The sequence below is a fragment of the Mytilus trossulus genome, chromosome 7 (genome assembly GCF_036588685.1).
Source record: "Mytilus trossulus isolate FHL-02 chromosome 7, PNRI_Mtr1.1.1.hap1, whole genome shotgun sequence".
In the NCBI taxonomy this organism is placed as follows: Eukaryota; Metazoa; Mollusca; class Bivalvia; order Mytilida; family Mytilidae; genus Mytilus; species Mytilus trossulus.
The window spans coordinates 45,048,621-45,076,122 of NC_086379.1; the positions used below are offsets into that span (position 1 = coordinate 45,048,621).

The 27,502-nt window shown below is 31.7% G+C and overlaps 2 protein-coding genes across 2 annotated transcripts in view; both read right to left on the bottom strand.

Moving 5' to 3' along the window:
* LOC134725156 (myosin-11-like) overlaps nucleotides 1-11,228 on the bottom strand; it is a 47,341-nt gene extending 36,113 nt beyond the window's left edge. The window contains exons 1-2 of the mRNA XM_063588742.1: nucleotides 11,073-11,228; nucleotides 5,064-5,124 (exon numbers count right to left, since the gene is read on the bottom strand). Coding sequence (XP_063444812.1) covers nucleotides 5,064-5,124; nucleotides 11,073-11,140 — 129 coding nt within the window. The 5' untranslated portion in view covers nucleotides 11,141-11,228. The remainder of the gene's footprint in view (nucleotides 1-5,063; nucleotides 5,125-11,072) is intronic.
* An 87-nt stretch (nucleotides 11,229-11,315) lies between these two features.
* Nucleotides 11,316-23,859, bottom strand: LOC134727063 (C3 and PZP-like alpha-2-macroglobulin domain-containing protein 8). The gene is made up of 3 exons (XM_063591449.1): nucleotides 23,360-23,859; nucleotides 17,275-17,437; nucleotides 11,316-13,894 (listed from the first exon to the last, which is right to left on the bottom strand). Exons 1-3 carry the CDS (start codon nucleotides 23,787-23,789, stop codon nucleotides 13,771-13,773), a joined length of 717 nt encoding a protein of 238 aa, XP_063447519.1. The 5' UTR covers nucleotides 23,790-23,859; the 3' UTR covers nucleotides 11,316-13,770.
* Nucleotides 23,860-27,502: the final 3,643 nt, after the last annotated feature.

Genomic DNA, 27,502 nt, shown 5'->3' on the forward strand with positions numbered 1-27,502 from the left:
TATCAGTCTGCACCAAAAACTTTTTCAACTACTAGTCCGAAGACCAATATTTTGACATTTTTCTTATTGGACCAAACAAAGTTTTGCAAAAACTAACTAGTCCGAACCAAATTTTACTAGTCTGGGGCATCGGACTAGTGGCTAACCGTGCAGACTGTTATATGAGTTCAGCTGATGTTCAGAAGTTGTCGTTTGTTGATGTGGTTCATTAGTAATTCATGTTTCTTGTTTTTTATATAGTTTAAACGGTTAGTTTTTCCGTTCGAATAGTTTTACACTGGTCATTTTTAGGACCCTTTATAGCTGCTTGCTGTTTGGTGCCAGGACAAGGCTTTGTGTTGATGAATGTTCTTTGACCTATATCAAATGTTTTTTCTTTAAGAAATTGTAACTTGGATGGAGAGTTATCTCATTGGCACTCATACCACATATTTTTATATCTATCTTATGTCTCTTTGGTATCTTTCCGGTCTCTTTTTAAATTAAAGTAAATTAAGTTGAGAAATATGTTGTAAAAGCAATTTTTTCATGAAAAGTCCAGAAAATTATGAAAGATAAACATGACACTCCAATGAAAGACATAAGCCAATAAGACAACTCTCCATCAGAGTCACAATTTGTAATTGTATACAATCAAAGGTCCAAATATGGCCTTCAGCACTGAGCCTTAGCTCACACTGAATAGCAAGCTTTGAATGGTCCCACAATGAGTCTTAGTTTAGTGTTATCTTCAATAATTATCTGATGTATTACTTAATACCTAAGTTTTCATTAACATAATCAAGATTATTTAATTTTAATGCTCAAAAGGCCTGAAATAATTAACTTTCATATGTCAGATGGAAACTTGGATTTAAAATACAATAATGAAACTAATGTCTTTTGTAGACGAAACGCATCTGGCGTAAATATAAAATTTTAATCCAGGCTGGTATCTATCAATGGTGAGTTTATTTGATGTTAAAAAATAAAACGAAATTTAGAAACTGGTTGCTACATGACAATATTCCTAGAAACAATCATATTTTGTAGATGTTGTAAAATGAATGATATTGAAGATGAATACAACTTTGTGTTAACTTGTCCTGCATATTGAATACTATGCATGCTAAGATTTAATATTACCATTGATCATGTCAAACACACAAAGGCTTATTTTTTTGTTACAAGCTGCATCAATCAAAGTGCTGGATAGCACCTGTGGAAGGATAGGAAGAGTAGTTTGAATAATTTCATATTAAGGTATGGTGGGGACAAAAGAACTTTAATAAAACAGTATTGCTGAAAAGTGTATTAACAGCAGGTCTCTAGCAGGAATAAAAGTGCTTTTCCAGTATGAATATAAAATAAGCTCAAATCATGCAAATTAAATAATATGGGTCTCTTAATTTGCATAATTTCATTTAAACTGCAGTTTATATCTTATCCAAACATTGTTGCCTGTTTTGAACATGTTTAAAAAATAATAAAAAAAAAAAAGCAAATAAAAAATTCCTCTAGTAATAAGTTATCAAAGGTACCAGGATTATAATTTTGTAGGCCAGACACGCGTTTCGTCTACATAAGACTCATCAGTGACGCTCATCAAATATTTGTAAAACCAAACGAGTACAAAGTTGAAGAGCATTGAGGATCCAAAATTCCAAAAAGTTGTGCCAAATACTGCTAAGGTAATCTATGCCTAGGATAAGAAAATCCTTAGTTATTAGAAAAATTCAAAGTTTTGTAAACAGGAAATTCCATAAGTTCTAGACCAACTTTTTTTTTATTACAGATGATTATTGGAAATTAATCAAGTAAATTATAGGCCTAACTTGAAAACCTTTTATATATTCATATAATTTGTATTTATATTTCACTTTTTTTAAAGATCGTGTTAATCCTTATTTAATCATTTATCTTTCAGACATAATTTACAGAATAACTTTATGTAATGTAGACTGAGACTACTATGTGTTATAGTAGTCTCAGATGTAGATCAAAATAATAGACAATAAATAAATCTATCATCCTTATATATCAAACATCTAATATATCTAATATATATACATTTGCGTATTCAATTATGAGGTCAAATATTTGTGTATTCAGATGTATATTGGGTTTGTATAATTATGTAACACTGAGGTTGATAAGTAATGTGGTCAATTTGATTGCCAGTTTAGGAGGTGGGGCATTGTAATTTAAGGTCCACCTTGTCCCTGATTGTTTGGTGATAATGACAGTTGTCAATCATACTACTATTGTATCAATACTCAATTACCTAATCAAAATGTTTTAAAAAAGCCTGCACATCAACACACCTTAATAACATACATTCTTGAATGAACTGCTCCAAAAATATACCCATTTTTCACAGTTTATATGTGTATTATGTGCACATACATGAGAACTATAGGGAACTATATTTCAGTGTGAATACATGCAGTAATAGTAGCTAACCTGTCGACTGTCGTGTTGTTAGGGAGGCCAGTGCCTAAGGAAAGATTTAGAACAAGTTCCAAACTTTCCAAAAACTTTACTCAGAAACTTTGTAATTATCTTAAGGCTGCATGGAAATAAAGATTCAAAATTATCAGTTTATCTGTTGTACACCTGTTATTTTATAAGTTATCTCTGTATTATTTAATTTTCCTCTGTATTCTGTCAAATTTGTCATACCTTGTTGTTTTGTTATATCATTGTGCAATCCTTGTTGCTAATGCAATATAAAGATTCATTTATTTATTTATATAACTTTATTGATATTGCAATTAAAACAATACATTTTTCTCTTGTGGTGATATTTTGTTTCTCCCATTTTAAATTACATTCCTTTATACATGTTATAGACATAGGGGAAATCAAGTACCAGTATGGATTATAAATATAATTGTTTAAAATATCTATGAAGAATAGCACATTTTAAATCATTTATGGAAAAAAAACCTACCGGTATACAATTTGTAAAAAAAGTAAAATTTCCATAAATTAAGCAGTCTCCTTTATTTACATCATCAAGAACATAATTCAAACTGATGTCCCTTAAGGTTCTATGCTAATGAATTTTCCTGTAGAACTTTATAACAAGATATTATGTAACAAAAATTGGAGTTTATTTCAGAAGTATTCAACAAGGCATAATAAAAAGCTTTTAAAATATGTTCTTTTATCACAAAGCCTCTATCTCACAATGAAATATTTGGCAATTAAGTTAAATTCCATGAAACTCTTTACAAAATAAATCACTCATTTCCATTCTACATGTACCTACCTGCCCAAGAGAAGAGGATTGTTTGAATTAAATTCATTTTTGCCATTCCAAAATTCAACATTTTTTGAAAATTACCAATGTCATAACATATTTAAGCCACTAAGTAAAACAAAATCAGTGGCAGATTCAGAAATTTCATAAAGAGGGGCAGTGCACTGACTGCCTAAGAGGGGCCCACTCTAGTCATGCCTCAGTGATTCCCTATATAATCATCCAAATTTTTCCTACAAATGAAAAGGGGGAGGCCCCTGCCTACCTCCTCCTTATCTGCCTGTAAGAAGTTAAACTAGAGGCTCTAAAGAGCCTGTGTTACTCACCTTGGTATATGTGAATAAAACAAAGGAAGCAGACAGTTCATGACAAAATTGTGTTTAGGTGATTGTGATGTGTTTGTACATCTTACTTTACTGAACATTCTTGCTGCTTACAATTATCTCTATCTATAATGAACTTGTCTGTGTAGTTTCAGTGGAAAATGTTAGTAAATATTTACAAATTTTATGAAAATTGTTAAAAATTGATTATAAAGGACAATAACTTAATTCTTAGGGGGTCAATTGACCATTTTGGTCATTTTGACTTATTTTTGAGTCTTAAATTGCATAACATTATTGCTGTTTACAGTTTATCTCTATCTATAATAATATTCACGATAATAACCCAAAACAGCAAAATTTCCTTAAAATTACCAATTTAGGGGCAGCAACCTAACAACGAGTTGTCCGATTCATCTAAAAATTTCAGGGCAGATAGATCTTGACCAGATAAACAATTTTACCCAATGTCAGATTTGCTCTAAATGCTTTGGTTTTTGAGTTATAAGCCAAAAACTGCATTTTACCCCTATGTTCTATTTTTAGCCATGGCGGCCATCTTTGTTGATTGGCCGGGTAACAAAACACAAATTTTTAACTAAATACATCAATGATGATTGTGACCAAACTTGGTTTAATTTGGCCCAGTAGTTTCAGAGAAGAAGATTTTTGTAAAAGTTAACGCCGGACGCCGGACGCCAAGTGATGAGAAAAGCTCACTCTGCCCTTCGGGCCCGGTGAGCTAAAAATAATATTATTGTGAGACAAATTTCCAGCATTATTTAGCATTATTTAGTTGTGTCACTGAGCCATGAAATGAGGTTAAGGTCAAGTGAAAAACTTTCTGACAGGCATGAGGACCTTCCAAGGTGGCACATACCAAAAAATAGCTATCACATTACTCATAATAAGAGAAAAATTAAAAATACTAAAAATCTTGACTTTTTTTTCAAGTAGTCACTGAACCATGAAAATGAGGTCAAGGATAATGGACATATGACAGACAGAACTTCATAACAAAAGGTATTTATATACAAAGTATGACGGATCAAGGTTTCTAACTTCTAAAGTACATGTATAATGTTTTTTTAAGAAGTTTGTTAACGCCACTATTGCTGCTGCTGGATCAGATCACTAACCGAAGGTCAAGCTTTCTGCAATAGAAGTCCTAGCAAGACTTGACAAAAATTACATCTTACACATATATATAAACTTGTCTGATAAATAAATATATATATATATAGATTCTACCACTAGCATGACTAGTGCATCAAGTATGATGCAATATTTCGCCAATCAGACAGTTTCAAAAATGTGTGAGATATATAGATAATAACAAAATAAAAAACTACACACAAATTCCTATAGTTGTTTACATACTTGTTCTTGTGGAAAGTTGTTCTCATTGGTAAACCTTCCACATGAACACCTCCTTATTTTTTTTTGTTTAAACCAGCATGCCCCAAGGCATTTTATGCACTTTAATTTGATATTACCTCAGAGACTGATTCTGAATCCCGTACAAATGTCCACTTTCTGACAGTAGTTTCTCGTTTCCTTAAAAATAAGTAAATGAAGAATATAAATGTTGTAAAACAAGAGTGCAGCCTGAGATGTCTTACTTGATTAACTGATCATGATTGAATTCATGTTGAAAGCCTTAAAAACTAGATGTGTCAAAACGGCACGAATGGCCCCGTCTCTAGTCTTAAAGTTGAAAAACTGCAATTTCAACAACACATATGGACACAATGAAAGATGATGGTTGTCTCACATATTAAAAAGCAACTCAAAATTTGAAGGGGTATAGAAAAAAAGGCAGTATAATTGTGATTTTCAACAATTTTCAAAGTTGTAAACCCTCAATTGTTGAAAATCAATTTCATTTTATCATGTTTATGTCTGAGGGTGGACCAGTCATTTAATAGAAGGTAGGGTGGGGTTTCACAACTTAGACTAAAAATTGGGTCTCTATTCAAATGCATTGACCATTAGAAAAAAGTTGGGTTCCAACCCCAGGAACCCCTTGGATCTGCGATGGACTACCATAACAGATGTCAGTTTGTGTCTTAAATTGACATTTATCCATGTAATTACACACACTTAAATGTATTACTGCAAGAAATGGATCTAACAGTAACTGTAAGTCATTCTTATCATGTGTAAGTTTGCCAAAAATCATAACTTTTGATGTTTACATGCTGGCAGCTGGAGTGGCATGTGCCTTGAAGAAAACAACATACTTTGAATTGTTAGCATAAATTTGAACTATCATATTACTAGTGTACAAATTCAATGAGCTTAGTTCTTAATTCTATGTTACACCACAAGTGCTATGAGTAACAAGAATGAAAATGGCATAATTTATAAGCACTTTTTCACTCTGTTTTCTACTTACTAGTAACCATATTCATTCATCTACATGCAATAACATGGTGTGAGTATTTCAGAAAACACATAAATTTATAAATTTGAAATACATCTATAAAATCTCTAAATGATTGTTTTGAAATTTCACCCGTCATTGGCAACAATGAGCCCACCTGGCACCATTGTCTATCTTTAAATGAATTTATTTTAAATTCTAAATTGATTAATAAAAAAAAAAATCCAGGAAATCTATCATCATGATCATAGCAAGAGGAGGATTTAAATTTTCTACTTCAACCAGTTTGGTATACTGACACAGGAATCTATCAGAGAAACATCTACAAAACTTTCTGTTCAAACATATGTGACTTCAACTCCTCTTACAATATCTTACGATTTTGTTTTTTGTCCATGGATTTATGAGTTTTGAACAGCGGTATACTACTGTTGCCTTTATTTATGATCATTTATTGATTTTAGGATTTATAATAGTTGTATATGACACTGGAGAAGAATGGTTTTCATCATTGTTTTCATTTCCATAATCTTACTAAAATATTTTTAACTTTCTATTTCCCAAATATGAAGAATTTCTTAATAATGATGCAAACTCTTTTGCTCATTGATACATGTATTTTAATTTAAGAAGGTGCACTGATATTTTGCACCTTCATTTATAATTATCAATTTTCAGTTTAACAATTTTAATAACTACGTGTATATATTCAAACTTCATGAAAGGGTGCACGTAAAGTACAGTACATTCCATGACATGGTCTGAAAAATGTTGCAGGTTTTAAAAAGGCCCAGCATCAGCGACCTGAATGTCGATGATAAGATTACCTGTTGTCAATCAAATTATCAGGTGATAACAAGTACATCATGGTTATATATATGTTTTATTGAAGTTTGAATAATTTCCTGGGATAGGACTTGAAAATGCACTTTTAACAACAGAAAAATGATTTACAAGCTATTTCATATATTAAAAACTGTAAAACTCACCCAATATTCTATATATACATGTACATGTATTTAACATTTTAGGACAATTGTAGATTCCCCATTCTGATGAAAAATAAATATACACAATCATGACAATGTAAGGGTCAAGCAACATGAGCAAATGACAGATTTTTTTTATTCTGAATCAAGATTTTAATTTATTTGATTATAGTCAGGGGACTTATTGAAATTAGTGATTTTTAACTTTGTATTTTTATGATTTGATACTATGCACCTCTTTCAACATAGATAAACATATTCATGATATTTAGATATAATACACACAACGTTCACAGTATTTATCAACAGATGAAGTGTTTACTCATGTTACTGAAAAAGCAAAATGTACAGAAACATCGCCATGCAACGTCATCAAAACATCATCTTTTTAAAATTTAAGAAACTTAGTGAGCGCCCTCACATACATGTACCCCCTTTTTTTTGGCCGGTCAATGCATTTGAATGGGGACATATAGTTGGGAACCTTCCTTTATCCTTTGTTGGGAACCTCCCCTTTTTCAAATGGCTAGATCCACCCCTGCTTATTATCTTAAAAGTTACATGGAATTTTGTTGTGTGGTTTGAGAGGAGTTGCGATGACAAACTTGCAGTAGTTTATTGAAGCAAATAAGTTCAAAGGGGCATAACTCCTAGAAAAATCAAAGAGCTGAAAGCTCTGAGGAAAAATGACGCCACTGCCTCTTATATTGGGATATTTTTATGCAAGTCTTGATTTTCACATACCGTAATAAGTTTAACATTGCAATTTGTCTCGTAAGCATATAATTGATATTCGTATATGTGTGTGTGAAGTGAAGATGACAACTGACTGTTTTTTTTTAATACAAATGAACAGATCAAAAGTTGACTACCTGAATGATCTACAGTATCCAATGACTACTGGCTGTTTTTTTTTGTACAAATAACTAGGTCAAGACTACCTGAATGATCTACAGTATCCAATGACTACTGGCTGTTTTTTTGGTACAAATAAATAGGTGATCAAGAATACTGGAATGATCTACAATATCCAATGATTACTAGCTGTTCTTTTGTACTAATAAAAAGGTCAAGACTATTTAAATGATCTACAATATCCAATGGCTACTGGCTGTTCTTTTGTACATACTGAATAAAGACTACCTGAATGATCTAAAGTACTCTAAGTAATGTGTAATTTTTTTCTTGCAATTACATTTTTCTAAATCAAGAATACAGACTACTATAAAAAAGAATATGTGGTATGATTGCTAATGAGACAACTATCCACAAAAGACCAAAATGACACAGACATTAACAACTGTAGGTCACCGTACGGCCTTCAAGAATGAGCAAAGCCCATACCGCATAGTCAGCTATAAAAGGCCCAGATAAGACAATGTAAAACAATTCAAACGATAAAAAAAACGGCCTTATTTATGTAAAAAAAATGAATGAAAAACAAATATGAAACACATAAACAAACGACAACCACTGAATTACAGGCTCCTGACTTGGGACAGGCACATAAATAAATAATGTGGCGGGGTTAAACATGTTAGCGGGATCCCAACCCTCCCCCTAACCTGGGACAGTGGTATAACAGTACAACATAAGAACGAGTAATAAAAATCAGTTGAAAAAGGCTTAACCATTGTTAACTCATCAGACGGACAAAAATACAAGTGGACTAGTATCCTTTCAAACCAAATGATTATGAAGAGCCTGTTGTAACAAGCTCTTATACCCCACTAGTCCTAAAACATATGACTTCGCATTCTTATTCAATTTTTAACGTTTTTATTCTGATATTTTCATTATTTTTTTTAATTTTGAATGCGAAGTGTGACACATTGATAGTATTTTTTTTATCAGAACAGTAAATAGAAATAGTAAATAATGCTCCCGAGGTCATATGTTATAGGACTAATTACCCACATACTCATTACAAAATGCATTAAATAAGTTACTAGTGACATGGTTATTTCTGTTACTTGAAGCAAATTCTATTTCTGTAGATTTATACAATAGCATAATATTGTTATACATGTACTTGTTTTATTTCACCTTGGGCCTTAAATAAAATATTGTTTGTTTCCCCAATCCCGACCGACCCTTCAAAATTGGTGCTACTCTTAAAATTTTATTGTCAAAACTAAGTGAAATATTATTTTATTCATTTTGGATTTTCAGGCTTGCCGGATCGTCCGATAATATTCAAGCTTTTTTGGAAAAATAAAATTATTTCCCTACCTACCTATCCACACCTGGCTTGGCAGGGTCGGGATTGGGGAAACAAAAAATATTTTAATTTAGGCCTTGAAGATTAGACAAATAGGGATACTCCTTTGATTTTTTATTTCATGTCAGTCAGGTCCCTTTATATGAAACTTGAAACCACTTCTCTGTCATATTGATATTTTATAACAACTCTGCTCAATTTGATATTCATGAACCATATATCATAGTAAGCTAATTTTAATTTACACTAATCCACAATCTTTCATGTCAAATTTCTGTCTCCATTTAAGTTTATGCTTTTGAACCATGGTATTAAACACAATTCCAAGTAATTATGCTGTTATAGTGGGTCACCATATATTCAACTTGGGTGGCTTTCCAGTTATTGAAATTTGTGTCAGATTGGATAATGAACTAGACCTTTAGGAATTGATCTCATTATTTAATATGGAACCATAGTATGGGACCCCTATCCGATAACAAAATAAAACATGTCAAGCGGCAAAATTTATCACCAGAGATTACAAGTCAAGAGAGGATGGATAGGGCTCCAAAATGCTTGCCAAACCAACTTCAACAAGATTTCCAGACAAGGACGAACAAGGAGTTGAAGCCAAAGTTAGTATTTATGTAAAAAGTAGTTGAGGGGCTGATTTACGCTATTGAACCAGACGAATTCCTCAAAAAAGCATGTCCAAAGAGAACCATAACTGCAGAGAAATTCAAAGAATACCACGCAACAATTATTGTGGAAAACAATGGAAAAGCAAGTAAAGAATAACTCTTACTGTGAGTTTATTGACATTCCACTAAGTAAAACATCGTAAATTATGCAAACTCATCCTTTGTAAGACAGTGATCGCGCCGAATCAGCTATGACGACCACAGGCACTTGTTTCTATCCATGGGAAGACCCACTATCAATGTATATTTACAAGTGGGTCTTCCCATGGATAGAAACAAGTGCCTGTGATGACGACACTGTTGTGCACGCATCAAACGTAGAGAGCTTCAAATCTGTTCTCCCGCCCCGCCAATAAATCGGCGGCGCTCTCTCAAACCGTTGTATTAAAGCCAGCATCTATATCGACAATTTATTCACATGTCATACAGATACAGTCTGTTACAGACTCTACAGGTGTAACTTTGTAAACAAAGATTGAGTCGGATTTCCGGTACTTCGATCTGTCTTATAACCAGTAGAAAGTGGACCAACCTGGACATATTATATTTTCTTATAAAAAAGGCAGTTGTTTGTAAAACGAAAAGACTATCAAGTATTCCCCGATTAATTATATATCTTTTATGTTTTAACAATGTTTTAGTTTTACTTCACATAATCAATAAAGTTATAAAAATAGATTTATGAGTATCTTAACTACATTGGTTGGTACACTTCGATCTTTTTGGTAATAAGAAGGACCGGAGGTATGTAAACTGGTTCCCGGTTGATTACTACACATGATAATACAAGCAGATTCCAGTTTGTATGTAAAACCCGACCGTGCAAGGGCTGTATAGCCAGTCACGGTCGTTAAAAACTTCCATTTGTTGTATGTAAAATAGTAAATAGGAAACCAAGCGCAGTAGGCGGAGAAATGTAATGGGGAAGAAAATATACGAAACCAAGCGCGGAAGGCAGAGAAATGTAATGGAAGTTCAGGTCAGCAGTATTGGAACAAGACGCTGGAAGCGTCATTTTCCAAAAATGCATCGTAATTCCCTGTCAATATGCACATCTACATAGTATATCTAAAAAGGTTTCATGTAATTCTGTTGTGTGGTTTCAGAAGAGTTGCGATGACAAGAAACAGGACTGACGGACTGATGGACGGACGGACAGGTCAAAAACATTATAACCTTTTGAAACTGTGTTGCTTTGGGGACCTAGCTTTGGTTAATATTCTTACGAAAAACGTTTCTCGAACGGCTGTAATTTATCTTTCGTAGGTCTGAACGTGAAAAGTGGATTTGACATTTTCTTATTTCACATTCCCCGCTTTTTGATCTGTTTTTTCTCCTTCACTTGGCTCAGATGGCAAATAAATTTGGAACCAGTCGTACGGTATTCAAGTCTTTAGACAAGAGAGCGCCATATTCTCGTGTAACTAATCACCACAAAATGTAAGGGAAAAAAATCAACAACCATCAAATCAAATTATATCAAAAGCTTTATTGTAAGTAATACTTAAATCTGTGTGTTCATTTTATTTTACATGTACTAATTTCTTGTCATAGATGCATCATGGATACCCCATATCCTTTGTTTATAAATTACTATTTATGCAGAAGTGTAATCAATAAATTCAATTTTCTTATTTCAAATTAATCAGTAGAACTTTAAAATAATTTTGTCATTTAAATTCACTTGATTCTCCCTTTACGTCTTCTACTTTATTCTCTGCCCACTTTAATAATTGAATTAACAGTTCACATATAATACAATAACTCAGGTCATCTAAATTTCTTTCTTTGTTTTGAATAATCATTCATGTTTATATTCATAATTTTTTTTTATGAAGGAAGTACATATACTTTAATGGCAATGGGGTATTGATTTATTCAATTTATACTTCACGTTGAGTCAGACTTTTCATCGTATACAATAAATACAGAACAAAACAAGACAACAGAAGCTCAACACCTTGACTAGAATTAAATTAGCTCCTTTGTTATTTTTTTTTTTTTTTTTTATCAAATTTTGACAAAATATTTACTTTGACAATTTGTCTGAAAAACTATAAACACACACTTTTTAGGATAACAATTATTTGAGAAACCTAATTTTGATCACTGAGAAACTTATTATTCCCGTAACAATATAACGTTATTAAAACGTTCAAGTGGATAATAATGGAATCAATTCTCAATCAACTACAAATTATACTCATACCGTAAGGTCAAAAGTAAGTAACATATACACATTACAATTAGTAACAACATCATCATGACACTTACATAAAAATGAAATCAAAACAAATTGAGCACACAATACAACCAAAAAATATTAAAAAAAATATATATAAAAAATAAAATTGAGAATGGAAATGGAGAATGTGTCAAAGAGACAACAACCCTACCGAAGAGCAGACAAAAAAATTAACAACCGAAGGTCACCAATGACATCAAATCATGTACATTGTATTTATATTTTTTTTTAAAGAAATTTAAATTTTGAATATTGTTGCGATTTGACATTCGTATTGATGATTCTACTTTATTTAGTTATCAATTAATAAAGAGGAGCGAAATATGTCATCGGAACATTCAAACTCATAGATCGACAATAAACTGAGAATGCCTTAACTAAAAAAGAAAAAGATAAACATAAAATTAATAGTACACAAGAAACAACACAGAGAACTGAAGACTAAGCTACACAAACCCGATCTGAGGTGCTCCGGAAGAGAAAGCAAATCTTTTCCCACATAATTATGGCACCCTTCGTCAAGTTCGTGTTGCTCACGTTATTACAAACCCGGTAAATAGTCTAATTCGGTAGGTCACATGCGTGAAATGGGACCGGGATAGTTACGACATAAATTAAGGAATAAATTAAATTGGTGTAACTTTATAGTAAAGAAGGATACATATACAAATTAAAGGGCGTATTGCATTTGCGCCAATTTTTAAAAAATCAAATCTTTCATTTGCGCCACAAGGTTATACTTCATTTGCGCCATTTTACAGGTAATGCTCTGTCGCTAATAAGATTTGTTTCTTCAGTATTCCCCCTATATAATCGTAAGAGTTCATACTCATTTCAAAAACAAAATTAAGGGGCACTAAGGTAAGGAATTAATATATAGTTTGAGATGAAAAGATAGACATTGTCAAGTCAGAGACAAATAAAGGAAATAAATCTGTAATAAAGGATGACCACACATATGGGTTATCATGTCTCCTGAAAAATTGAAATAAGTCGTTTAGGTGTACTAAAAAGTAAATTAGTTGTTTTACATTTGTCATTACGGGGTCTTTCATATCTGTGATACAGTATGAACTTTGCTTATTATTGAAGGCCATACGATGACCTATAGTTGTTAAAGTATAAGTCATTTTGTCTCTTGTGGAGAGGTTGTTTCATTTTTGGCAATAATATCACATATCTTTTTTTATTGATTTCAATAGATTTAGTTGATTTTTTTGCTTACCTATAATTTCTTGTATTTACCTGTAAAATGGCGCAAATGAAATATGGTTTGTGGCGCAAAAGAAAGATTTTTTGGCGCAAATGAAATGCCAATTGGCGCAAAAGCAAAGCACCGAAATTAAACACAGAATGGAAACTTTTGTCTGGACCATAAAACAACTTTGGTGAAAAAATTTCAAAATAGGTGCAATTGAGGTACCCTCACGTTAATCATGTTAATTACCTGGCCAGTATTTGAATAAGCAATTTACACAGAATTATTCATACAGAACATAACAGGGTAAAAGCTATTAAAAAAATTATTATAAAACACGTCTGTTTTTCACCCCTTTTCTTAAAACAATAATAAGAATAAGTAATCTTTAATGGTGATATATCATGCAAGTATTTTAAAATGTACTATGCTTGAAAACAAAACTAATGTTTCTGTCTTCCTATTGAGAAACGTGGTAAAGTTAGAAGAAACATCCAAAACATGCTTCATTCTCATCGTAACATTTGGCGTAGTATTGCCATCCGACTGCAACGGACTTTGGAACATCAGTCAAAGGGTCTGTTCCAACAGACAGGAGTTCACATCTGTTAATATAATGAAAACAATAGTTGTATTGATTCAATTATGCATAAAAAAATCCTTTAAAGCTCTTTTCCTTGTTGTTTTAAAATGTTGATTTAATTTTTTTTTACAAGAACATCATAGTTAAAATGTCCTAATTTATCTTAATTACATTAATAATGCTGTTTTTTTTGGTTAAATTTGGTTGACATATCAACATAATCAACAGAATATAATAAGCCTTAACAATAAAATCAAAGCTCCATGATTTCAGGCATCCGATGCGCTTCTCCTGATTTACATGTTCCAGGAATGCTCAAAGCCGAAATTTTCAAAGCCAAAGATGTAAAAGAACTAAAACAATTAAATATTCATTTGTCTGCTTGACTTTATAATTTTTAGCCATGCCGTTGTCAGTTTATTTTCGATTTATGAGTTGTTCCTCTGTTTATCTTTCGCCCCTCTTTTTTTGACAGCATTTTATCGTTTTCGCACTCTTACTTTAGTAAAAGTGAATAGAAATCTATGAAATTTTAACACAAGGGTTATGACCACAAAAGGAAGGTTGGGATTGATTTTGGGAGTTTTGATCCAATATTTAAGGAATTAGGGGCCAAAAAGAGCCTAAATAAGCATTTTCTTGGTTTTCGCACAATAACTTAAGTTTAAGTAAATAGAAATCTATGAAATTTTGACACAAGGTTTATGACCACAAAAGGAAGGTTGGGATTGATTTTGGGAGTTTTGATTCTAACAGTTTAGGAATTAGGGGCCAAAAAAGGGCCCAAATAAGCATTATTCTTGGTTTTTGCACAATAACTTTAGTTTAAGTAAATATTAATCTATGAAATTTAAACACAAGGTTTATGACCACAAAAGGAAGGTTGGTATTGATTTGGGGAGTTGAGATCCCAACAGTTTAGGAACTTGGGGCCAAAAAGGGGTCAAAATAAGCATTTTTCTTGGTTTTCACATTATAACTTTAGTATAAGTGAATAGAAATCTATGAAATTTAAACACAAGGTTTATGACCATAAAAGGAAGGTTGGTATTGATTTTGGGAGTTTTGGTCCCAACAGTTTAGGAATTTGGGGCCCAAAGGGTCCAAAATTAAACTTTGTTTGATTTCATCAAAAATTTAATAATTGGGGTTCTTTGATATGCCAAATCTAACTGTGTATGTAGATTCTTAATTTTTGGTCCCGTTTTCAAATTGGTTTACATTAAGGTCCAAACGGTCCAAACTTAAACTTTGTTTGATTTTGACAAAAATTGAATCCTTGGGGTTCTTTGATATGCTGAATCTAAAAATGTACTTAGATTTTTAATTATTGGCCCAGTTTTCAAGTTGGTCAAAATCGGGGTCCAAAATTAAACTTTGTTTGATTTCATCAAAAATTGAATAAATGGGGTTCTTTGATATGCCAAATCTAATTGTGTATGTAGATTCTTAATTTTTGGTCCAGTTTTCAAATTGGTCTACATTAAGGTCCAAAGGGTCCAAAATTAAACATTTTAACAAAAATTAAATTTTTGGGCTTCTTTGATATGCTTTATCTAAACTTGTACTTTGATTTTTGATTATGGGCCCAGTTTTCAAGTTGGTCCAAATCAGGATTCAAAATTATCATCTTCAGTATTGTGCAATAGTAAGAAATTTTCAATTGCACAGTATTGCACAATAGCAAGAAATATCTAATTGCACAATATTGTGCAATAGCAATTAATTTTCAATTGGAGTTATCTTTCTTTGTATAGAATAGTAGTTGAATCAACTTTAATCATTGTTTTATACAATATACAATGTATTTTCCTTTTTTACTACCAACTGATAAATTAAAACAATCTTTACCATTCAGTGATAACAAGCACTTTTTATTACATTTTAATATTGTATGATGTATTTAAATGAGCAGTTATTGTTGCAAACTTCATTAGAAATTTGAATTGAGATCAGTACATTATAACTTTAGTATAAGTGAATAGAAATCTATGAAATTTAAACACAAGGTTTATGACCATAAAAGGAAGGTTGGTATTGATTTTGGGAGTTTTGGTCCCAACAGTTTAGGAATTTGGGGCCCAAAGGGTCCAAAATTAAACTTTCAATTGTTTGATTTCATAAAAAAATGAATAATTGGGGTTCTTTGATATGCCAAATCTAACTGTGTATGTATATTCTTAATTTTTGGTACCGTTTTCAAATTGGTTTACATTAAGGTCCATAGGGTCCAAACTTAAACTTTGTTTGATTTTGACAAAAATTGAATCCTTGGGGTTCTTTGATATGCTGAATCTAAAAATGTACTTAGATTTTTAATTATTGGCCCAGTTTTCAAGTTGGTCCAAATCGGGGTCCAAAATTAAACTTTGTTTGATTTCATCAAAAATTTAATAAATGGGGTTCTTTGGTAAAATTAATTTTTAGAATTCTATAATATCCTGAATATAATCATGTATCTACATTTTGGATATTGAACCATAATAGTTTAATATCCAATTTAAAAAATTCAAATTCTAATTTTCATTCCTTAAACCAAATTCATAATGTGACATAAACCTATGTTGTGTCAACTATTTAATCACAATCCACATTTAAAGCTGTATCAAACTTAAAAGTTGTGTCCATACTTGTCCCATCTGTTCAGGGCTCTACATCTGCGGTCGTATAATGCTGCGCCCTGCGAAGCAACTGGTTTTGTTCGAGTGTCACTGATAAATTTTATGCAGAAGAAACGCAAGTACCAAATTGCAATTCTTTTATCTATGATGAGTTTATTTGCAATCAATGTGTCGATGCCACTTCTGGTGTTTGGGGGGGGGGGGGGGGGTATTTTCCCCGAGGGTACCACCATCCCAGTAGTCAGCGTTTCTGTCTTGACATAAATAATCATTGATATGGTCATAATAGTAAATCAACTGTTTACAAAACTTTAAATTTATGATATACTATGGATTTTTTTACCTCCAGAATAGATTAACCTAGCGGTATTTGGCAAATTATTAAGGAATTTATGGTCCTCAATGCTCTTCAACTTCGTACTGTTTTAAATTTGTCCCTTTAAACGTTTTTTTTATTCGCGCGTCACTGATGAGTCTTTTGCTGACGAAACGCGAGTCTGGCGCAAATACCAAATGTTATGCTAGCTAGAAATATGTTATGATTCTCGTGAATTGGTTCAGATCTGACAAAGGAAATTTCACTGAAAATATGCATGGGACTCTGAGGTCAAACCGGAATTATCTACCTAATTTATAATCCTTTCATATCAAGTATAAACAATGTGTAAATGTTTTAAAATCCGTTCCTTAATTATCACAAATTTCATGCACCAGTTTGTATGGAGACCATGTGAAGATTAATAATCTTTGAAAGAATATACTTTAAAAGTCAGTATTTTACCTTTTATATTGGTTCTGGTAATTGAAAACTGCACAACTGTTGAGTTGTGAGCACATCGTAGCACATTTCAGTACGCTTGAGGAGACAACACCAAGACTAAGAAGTACAGCTCTTTTACCAGGTGCTTCACAGCTGGTATAATATCCGGTGAAGTTGTCTTTGACTACAAAATGTTTAATCTATGAATTATAATTTAAGCTTAATTCTAAATTCTGATGAACATATAAAGTGAACAATCAGTATTTGATATAATTGGAGTTAAAAAGTCAAAAATGTTAAATTTTATTGAGTATCAGAATTAAAATTTATTGAAGTGAGCAACTATTACTAAGACAGGTTCGTCACAAGAAAAATGCAATTGATGTGGTACTACATGTACCTACTTTTTTAATTCACAATATTGGAAAAAAGAAAGAAGATTTTCGATAGAACCTATATGTTTATAACTCATCACTGTCATTCTTATCACCAAATATAAAGTCATTTTGAATGCCTTTCATTTTTCAATAAATGTTTTGTTGGTGTCGATAAGAGTATTGTTTGTCCTTTGCCATTAAAACAACTTATTAATTTAAAAATCCCACATTCGATCAAGTATTAGGGTAAATAAAAACAACTGTTAGTATATCGCTGTTCGAAAGTCATGAATCGATTTAGAGAAAACCAATAAGGGTTACAAAGTAAAACAGAGGGAAACACACCAACTATCAAATGAAAACAATAGAAATACTAAAGTGCAACACAAAAACAAACGACAATGCAACACACAGAAACGAACTATAAGATAACAACTGCTATTTTCTTGACTTGGTAAAAGATATAAAAAGATAAAATAATGTGTTGAACCTATTTTTTTGGCTAGCTAAGCCTCGCGCTTTTATGTCAATGTAGTATATATCAAAATAAGGACAACATTATAGACATGACTACAGTACAAATACATGTTAGGACATCAAGGACAGAGAACTACATAAACCATTGCGATATACAATACTAACTGTTCAGAGTCCAGTTACATGGAAAGGTTGAGCACAGATTTTTCTTGGTGAGATTTAACAGCACTTAAATGTATTTAACGTCTTTAAAAGACTGATTCAGTATTTGATAAACTTGGTGTATATAAAAGAAGATGTGGTATGATTGCGAAAGAGACAGCTATCCACAAAAGACCAAAACGACACAAACATTAACAACTATAAGTCACCGTAAGGCCTTCAACAATGAGCAAAACTCATACTGCATAGTCAGCTATAAAAGGCCCCGACAAGACAATGTAAAACCATTCAAACGAGAAAACTTACAGCCTAGTCTGAAATGGTCTCAACAAACGCTCGACCAATCTTAATCAGTCTCGACTCAGTGTAAACCAGTCTTGACCTTCAAATTTGATCTTGACTTGTCTGAATAAACCCATCTAACTTAACTACATATTGATTTTACAAAATTTAAGTTAAGTTGGATGTTTGGTTTATTGTTGTGAAGTTAAAGAATTTAATCAATATGTTAAAAAATTTGATTACAGTCAGATTGTCATCTTTAACTGTTTCTATAACTTTTTCGAATACACTTGGATTTTCAAAATTTCTATCTTAATTATCCTTTGATCTTACAGAAATCTCTGTTGTTTAGCAGTTTGATTTATTGCAGTCAAATTTGAGGATTTAATTATAATAGGAAAAAGGCTAGTACTTTCAGTCGTACAGAATTGAGATTGTCAACTTTAAATTTGTTTATTACTTTTTCAAATTAATTTGGATTTCCAAAAAATTATACAGCTATCCAAGTTATATATTGACCTTATTGAATCTAAGGTCCCTACATGTATGTTATTCTTGTATAACATTTTCGAATCGACTTGGATTTCCATCAAGTTTAATAGCTATCTCAGTTAGATAGTGATCTTACCGAATCCAAGGTTGTTATGTACTGATAATTCAGTACTATTCGTTGGATACCAATATTCGTGGATTTCGTGGGTAAAGATGAACAACGAAACTAAATGTTCAACGGATAAAAAAATGTTTATATGCTTGTATGCAGATTTTTGCAAAACCACGAAATTAAATATCCATGAACATGTTAAATTTCTGTAATGCGCGAAAATTGGTACCCACGAAAATAAATGAATCAACAGCAGTTTAGTGTATTGCTGTCAAATTTAAAGATTTGGTTAATCTAGGTAAAAAAAGGCAGAATTTGCAGTGCAGTTCGGACTAAATTCAGATAAAACACGTTTAATTTTCCTTTTTTTTTTAAAACTGTTTCAAATCAACTTAATAGCTATCTTAGTTATATATGATCTTATTGAATTCCAGGTCGTCATGTAGTTTTAAGGAGTAAATAATTCTAGGCTAAACAAGCAAAAAATTGCAGTTCGGACTAAACTCAGATAGTACACTTTGATTTCTCGTATAACGTTTTCAATTCATCTTGGATTTTCATCTTGGAACTATACAGATATTTCAATTATATTTTGATTTCAAAAAATGTTAGGCTGTTTGTGCATTTGATGTCATGCTGTCAAATTTAGGGATTCCAATTTCAGGAAATTTAATAATCTAGAATATTCAGTTCAATCTGAATTTAGATAGTCACCTTTGAAATTTGTATATTAATATTTTCAAATTAACTTGGATCTCAGTTGTATATTGATCACTCTGAATCCAAAAGTATTGTGTTGTTTGGCATATTGTTGTCAAATTTAAGGGTTCAGTAAATCAAGTTACAAAAAGCTAGAATTTTCAGTTTTCCCTTAATTCAGCAAGTCATTTTTTATTTTTTTTTAGAACTTTTTCAAAGCAATTTGGATTTTCATAAACAACTTGCAACTATCGCCATAACGTACTTATCTCACACACAACCAGGTTATTTTGATAATTTGGTGTACTGCTGTCAAATGTAAATATTTAGATTATAAATATCTATCTGAATTTAGTCAAAACTGAAAATATTGGGCTATTTTCCCCTTATGAACTAAGTCCTTAAATTTGACAGCAATACACATAAATGCATCAAAACAAAATAACCTAGTATTTTGTTAGATAAATATGAAATAAAGATAGCTGAAAAGTTTGATGAAAATCCAAGCTGATTTAAAAAAATTTAAAATGACACCTTTGTTATGTTAAAACAAGAATTTGATATATTCATGATAACAGAACTTTCATACCAATCCTTGATAACCTTTTAAACAAGGAAATGTGTTACATTTACAGTAAAAAAAAATTCTTTTTACAAATTTAAATAGTTTTTGTCAATTAAATTCATGGCATACATGGCATACAAGAAGCACTTTTTAAAGTTTTTTACGATTTTGGGAAACTCGTATATTACTTATCTAGTGAAATCAATAGACCTTTCAATTTTAGTTTAATAGAATATAGCATTTTCAATGAATAGAATTTAGTACTCTATGACCAGGTCTGATTTTTCTAATGTGTTGCCCCAAGCAAGATGTATTGCTTATTACTTTACCACGAATCAGAAGAACAATTCTTATAATTTCTTTAATGTTATTTGATATACTAAATCCCAAATTATAATATAATACATTTCTAATAAAAGCTTAGTTACACAGTTTCAGTGATTATATTTGCTGTTGCTACCTAATCTAAACGATAATTTTAGAACTACTGTATGAAACCATGAAACTTATGTAGTTTTTGTTTAGAATGAACTAAAAATAAGTTTAAAAACTTCTTAGTTTCTGACAAACAAGAATTACCTAAATACATGTATTATTTTAAAATTACCCACAGAAAATGTTATAACAAAATCAATTTGTACTATCATGAGTATGGACTATTGACAAAAGTCTAATTTGCGAAGCTTACTTTGGTATTCTTAATAAAAAAAATAGTGGTTAGTTTTTGTAGATTTCGAACTTTGAAAAACAAACATTTAAATTGAAATTGTTAGAGTGCAAAATAATCAAAGCTATGTAATTCCGGTGAATAAGTTTCGTTATGTTTAAGATCACAATATAACTTATATAGCTGTATAGTTTATTAAAATCCAAATTGATTTGAAACAGTTCAAAATTCTAAATTTTACTATCTAAATTAATATCCGAACTGCAATTTCAACTTTTTTTTTACCTAGATTAATTTAATCCTTAAATTTGACAGCGGCAGATTTTTGTTTTCTTAATGTCTACATTAGTTTGAGTTACAGTCTAGTTTGAATAATTATTTATTTTATTTCACTAGCTTGCACTTGAATAGTTAAAAATGGTTCCTATCACATAAATGTGTACTACCTTTTTATGTTTTCCCTATAAGTCTGATAAATTTGCACTTTTAAAAAACTGTGCAGTTTTTTCTTAATGAAAGGAATACTTGGCACGAATAATGTTGTAATCTGTCTAGTACTAACAGACAACATTTCACACAACATTTCTTTGTATGTATATGTTTTATTCTGCTCATTAATATAATTAATCAATGATATGTTCTTTTGATATTCAAGGATTTTACTTTGAAAAGAATACAAAGGGTGATACATTTTAAAATATTCATCCTCCTCCATTATTAACAGCTGCTTCCTTTGAAACTTAAATAAATATAAACGAAATGCTTATGTTTTTAATAGCGCAGTCCCACTATGCCACGATCGCACTACGATCTGTGAAGAAAATGCAAATTTTGATGATCGTAGTTCGATCGTGTAGATTGCAGTTAGGTCTTATCACGGTCGTAGTAGAAGCGTAGTAAGATTGCAAAGGTCGTTGTATCATCGTGGCCAGAGTGTATACGTAGCGAAAGCGTGATTCTTTTCTGCGAAACTGCGCCACGAGCTCATTGCGACGGTATTACGACCACACTACGAACATCAAGTTCTCATCGCGACCCACCAACGCTTCAACTACGACTTTACCACGCTGTTCACGACCATAGTACGATTCTCGCACACCCTTGTCGTCCTCATCCCGCTTTTCTTCATACTACGATTATCATTCTCATTATCATTTTCAAATAAAATATATTACTAGTAAGTCTCTCCAGGTTTTGTTTGTCTGTATGTAAGTTATACATTTTGTCAATTTTCTCTAACTGCACAACCATGATTCGCGTTTTTATATAAATTAGACCGTTTGATTTCCTGTTTGAATGGTTTTACACTAGTTTTTGGGGTCCTGTATAGCTTTGTGTTCGATGTGAGCCAAGACTCCGTGTTGAAGGCCGTATCTTGGCCTATAATGTTTTTTTTTTACTTTTTTTTTTTTTTACTTTTTTTTTTTTTTAACTTTTTTTTAACTTTTTTTTTACTTGGATGCAGAGTTGTCTCATTGGCACTCATACCACATCTTCCTATATCTATTGACATATCTGTGTCATCTCTGCTATCTTTCACTAAACTATCGTCATTTCAGCTTTATGGACAAGCAATAGGTTTGAATTTAGGTCGGATTGGTCGGTCCGACATCTCTTCGTTATTATTAGAGCTCCATCTGACTCTACATCAAACCCCACTACAACGCCCACGTGTCCTGGTAAATTTTGGTGGAATGACTGTATTGTTTCGTGAAATCTACGTATTTATCAGAAGAAAAAAAGTGAAATCGAATTGATATGGATCACGCTATGTTGACGTTATTGCTGTGAAAGTAGTAAGATTGCGGTATGAACGTAGCAGAATCGTGGAAAGAACGTACTATATTCGAAGTAGAAGCCTTGTAAGAGCGTGTTGCAATCGGATAACAGGTGGTATGGTCGTAGTGAGAACGTGATGAGCGCATCAAGGTCTTGATAAACGTAGTGCGATCGCATAATAATCGCGGTGCTAATGTGGTATGATCGTGGCGGGGTGGTTGTAGAAGTGTAATGCGGACGTAGTCTTATCGTAGAGGTAACAAAAATATACATTTTTATGCCGCTAATACTGCGTCTTCACCGCGATCGGAATTTATTTCAGATCGTGGAGAGCGTGGTGCAATCGTGATCTAGTGGGACTGGGGCTTTACCAAGGGTTTTCGTTATAACGCAAAGGTTTGAGTTATAACAAAAAACGAAAAACGTAAACGTTTTAACACACACATACATAATGCTCCGATTAAAATAAATATTGTCTTATTCAGATTTTCTACCTGGGATATAAACCTTCCACTCTCCAATTACTTTTGAGCCTGTCATGATTCCTAAAACTTTAACAGTGAAAGGATCTGGATCAGTCAAGCTTACTAAAACATTTTCACCGACTCTATTTCCAGACCCGACCATTATACTTCCTGCCTCCCAACTTATCCAGAATGGCCTGTTTTCATTACAACTCAGAACGTTCTGTGTATCGCTTTGTTCAGTAATACGGGAACTCGCTTGTAGAGATGCATCGTTCCTGCGTCTGACTATTGTCCTTTCATTATGATGTGAACCTATAGCTATTTCATAAAGAGGTTTTGTTGAATCCTTGGTGTCAGAACTCGATGCGTAAAATTTAGCACCAAAGCATGCTTTGACTTCAAAGGTTAAAAATCTTGTTGGTAAGACGTCCATTCTATAGAAAGAAAGGTCAACCATATAATCTAGTATGTTCGCTTCATATAATGAGCTAATGATATCTATTTTATCTGTTATGATGTCAAACTTAACAGATAATGCTGAAAAAAAAAGAATAGTAACTGAAATGCATAAAGGATAATAAAAATTCATTTACGGCTCTTTGGTACTCACATATATTTTAAAATTTACTTATTAGAAAGTCTCCTTTCATAAATTAAAATGTTGTCTAGAAAACTAAGTTCTAACAAAGACTAAATTAACGGTTGACTTTAATTTAGGCAGCTTACATATAATTTAAAAAATATAAAATGATAATGGTTGATGTTACTGCTCTTAGTGTTGATCTCCCGGAGGGTATTACCAGCTGCGTAGTAATTACATCTGTGTTGACATGAACGATCACAATGGTCATAATTATACATTTAGGAGATAATTGTATTGTATTTTAAGCTCCGACGGCATCAAATCCCCAATTGATGCCGTCGGAGCTTAAAATACAATATTGTTATCTCAATTCTAATGAAACTGACAGAAAACAACGTTAAAATATGCATTTAAAATCTGTCATATGCCGTCTACGCATGCGCGTACGTCCCATAGCATCAATTGTCAATTGATGCCATGTAAATAAGTGACGTTATCCAATCAAAATGAACGTTACAAACGTTGTTGCATTAGAATTAGTGTTAACATAACTTTGGATTTAAAAGGAGATAAGACATTATTCAAAAGCTAATGATCGTGTACAATGAAATTCTCTGGTTTAACCCATTTCTTGTAAAACGATAGTCTATTTTACATTTGGACAATAAAATCAACGGAATTTGATCAACCTTATTTCGTATTATGTCTATTTGATTCTTTAATAGCTGAAAATAAATATATTAACAAGATTCACATCTATATTTAATAGTTGACAAGTACAAATGAGTTAACTTAACTTAAATTTTTTTTTAATAATTCCAATCGAGCAACGCAGATTATACAATATCGCCTTGCTTGGTCAATAATATTTACTTATCTTTATATAAAGAAGTCCTAAAACACGATAAGAGCTCTAATCAGATGGGAAAAAAGATAGTAGCCAAATATTTTTAAGATCAAACTAAGCTTCAGGGAGTGAAACCTTAGAGCCTAAATAATTAGAACTTAATCAAACGTCAATTTATAAACAATATAAATGACATGAATCATGTCATGACCGAAGCACTGACTACTGATATGACGATACCCCCTGGTGCACTAGCAGAAGTAAAGATCCATTGCTTTGCAGATGAAATAAAGACTTTTTCAATTGAATGCGTGTGGAACACTCTTTGCCTTATCATCAATGCCCCAAAAATACTTCAAACAGTGAATTATTGAAAAGCACTCTTTGCCTGCATCAACAACGCCCTAATTAGCATTATGTTTGTTCACATATACCTCGTAGAGAATTTTATAGTATTGCTTATTTTATTGTGCAAAAATACATCCTCGCCGTTTTTTAAGAAACTCAAATTTAAGATTTTTCAGTTCGGTTTTAAATTTACGTAACATTGACTCTTTAGGTAAATTTAAAACCGAACTAAAAAATCTTAAATTAAATTCAAAATGCCAAGTACCAAAATATTATGACTTTGGCAATCGTAAACTCAATATTATATTGACACAACTTAGGTGCTCAGCTTCTTTTTTGAACTATGATCTTAACAGAGTCAACATTATTTCAGATCCGTCTTGTAGTTGTGGTGCTAAGTTCGAAGATTCACGTCACTTCTTTTTTTATTGTCCTAAATATTCGAATATAAGAACCAAATTATTTAATAATCTAAATTGGTTACCAGACAACTCTCTACTAAATTTGAACACCTTAACCTCCGGCGATAAGTCTTTAACTAATGTTGAAAATGAAAGAATTATTAAGAATGTATATGAATTTATTAAAGAGTCTAAGAGGTTTCTAATTGTGTAATGTAACATATTATAAAGTGCAAATACATGCATATTGTGTATTACCACTCACATCACCACACACCAACTTTTCAGAGTTCAAATAAATTATATATATATACATAATGTATTGTTTGTATGCATGCTTTGTAAATATTCTATTGTTATAAATTGTTATGGGAGAAGACTTTATAAGTTTGATTAACTTGTGTCTCATCCCTTTTGCACATTTACGCAAATAAAATATGTTTAAACAAAGAAACTCAAAACAAATTGTTTAACTTATAATTTTGATTAACTTAAATAATGATTGCTGCTAGTTAGTTTAATGTAAATAAAATTTTAACAAACAAAATTAAATCTAATTTTAATCAACTTCAATTTGACAGAACTAAGACAGGAAAATGAATGTGTTTCAAATTTACAACTTATTTTTATAAATAGCTTATTTGTTTGAAAATAATAATAATTAATTTCACAAAAAAGTTTCAGTTATTTGTCTTTTCCCAAATATTACGTTATTTACGTTTTGTAATTCTAGTAATTTTGTAGTTTGAGGTTTAAATACTAAGATAGTTACAATTTTATGATCTTTGGTTGTTGAATATCATATAGTTTAAAGAAAAGTTTGTCACTCAAATGCACGTCAGTCTGTTTTTAGCATGTATGTGTATATCATAGTAAAAACGGTAGAAAGGCAATTGAAAACAACAAGTAGAAGAAAAAAGGCGAAAAGAAAAGCAAAGACCACTTTACAATTATTATAATGTTGCAAATATATGATACACTCAATTGTTATTTCCCTTGTGATATTTGGTGATATTGTAAACATCATCATTTCATGATAGAAGCAGACTTCTAACGACGAGGAAAATAGTGTCCTGGACTAAATGAGTGAAGCGAATTCATGAATGTTCGTATTTATATTATTTAAATCGTGCTCTATTGTTTACACTTCTTCTTACCTTTTGTAATGCTGAACAATATGTTCAAACGAAGAAATACCAAATACATCACAAATTAGATGAAACACCTTCAGTAATTTTGTGAAGAATTATGAAGTTTAAAACCAATTAACTAACAATCAATATATTACAATTAGGCATGCGTATTACCAATCTATCTAATCGTTTCATGTTTTTTTTCTGCATTGATTTAAACATAAACTGTTGTCTACACGATTATTTTGAAAAGTTCCAACCAATTAAAGTCTTTATAAAGTATTTCATGGAACGACAAACTAAATTTTCAGAATTAAAGACAACCAACCCTAGGCAACACATACGTTTTATAATGATTAAGATTACAACACAATAATGACTGCTATTCCTCTTTATTTGACAGTTTGCATTATCGAAAACATTGTTAATACCCCTTTTCTACGAAATGTTGCCAAAAGGTCCGAATATCGTGAGTCCTAATACATCAATTGGAAATACAACTTTAAAATTTTGATGGATTCAGTGGATGATTATGCCAGGCAATTTACTAAGCACGAGAATGAAGACATAGACACATAGATCTTTCAGGATAGATTAAAACAGTGAGGTGGTTGATACAAATCAGAATTAAGAAACTGAATGGGTCTATCAATGCCCATGCTACGTCGATCTTTTAAAACCCAAATGTTGCCAAAAACATATCCTACCTCTATGACAAATATTTTGTTGTCCCCGCAGATAAAGCCCCAAACAATATCGTTCTTGTGTGTAAAACTCATCACATTAATTGCTTGATAAACGAATTAGGTATCGACAATTCACTTGGACACTCAACATTTACCCTTACGACACTTAGTA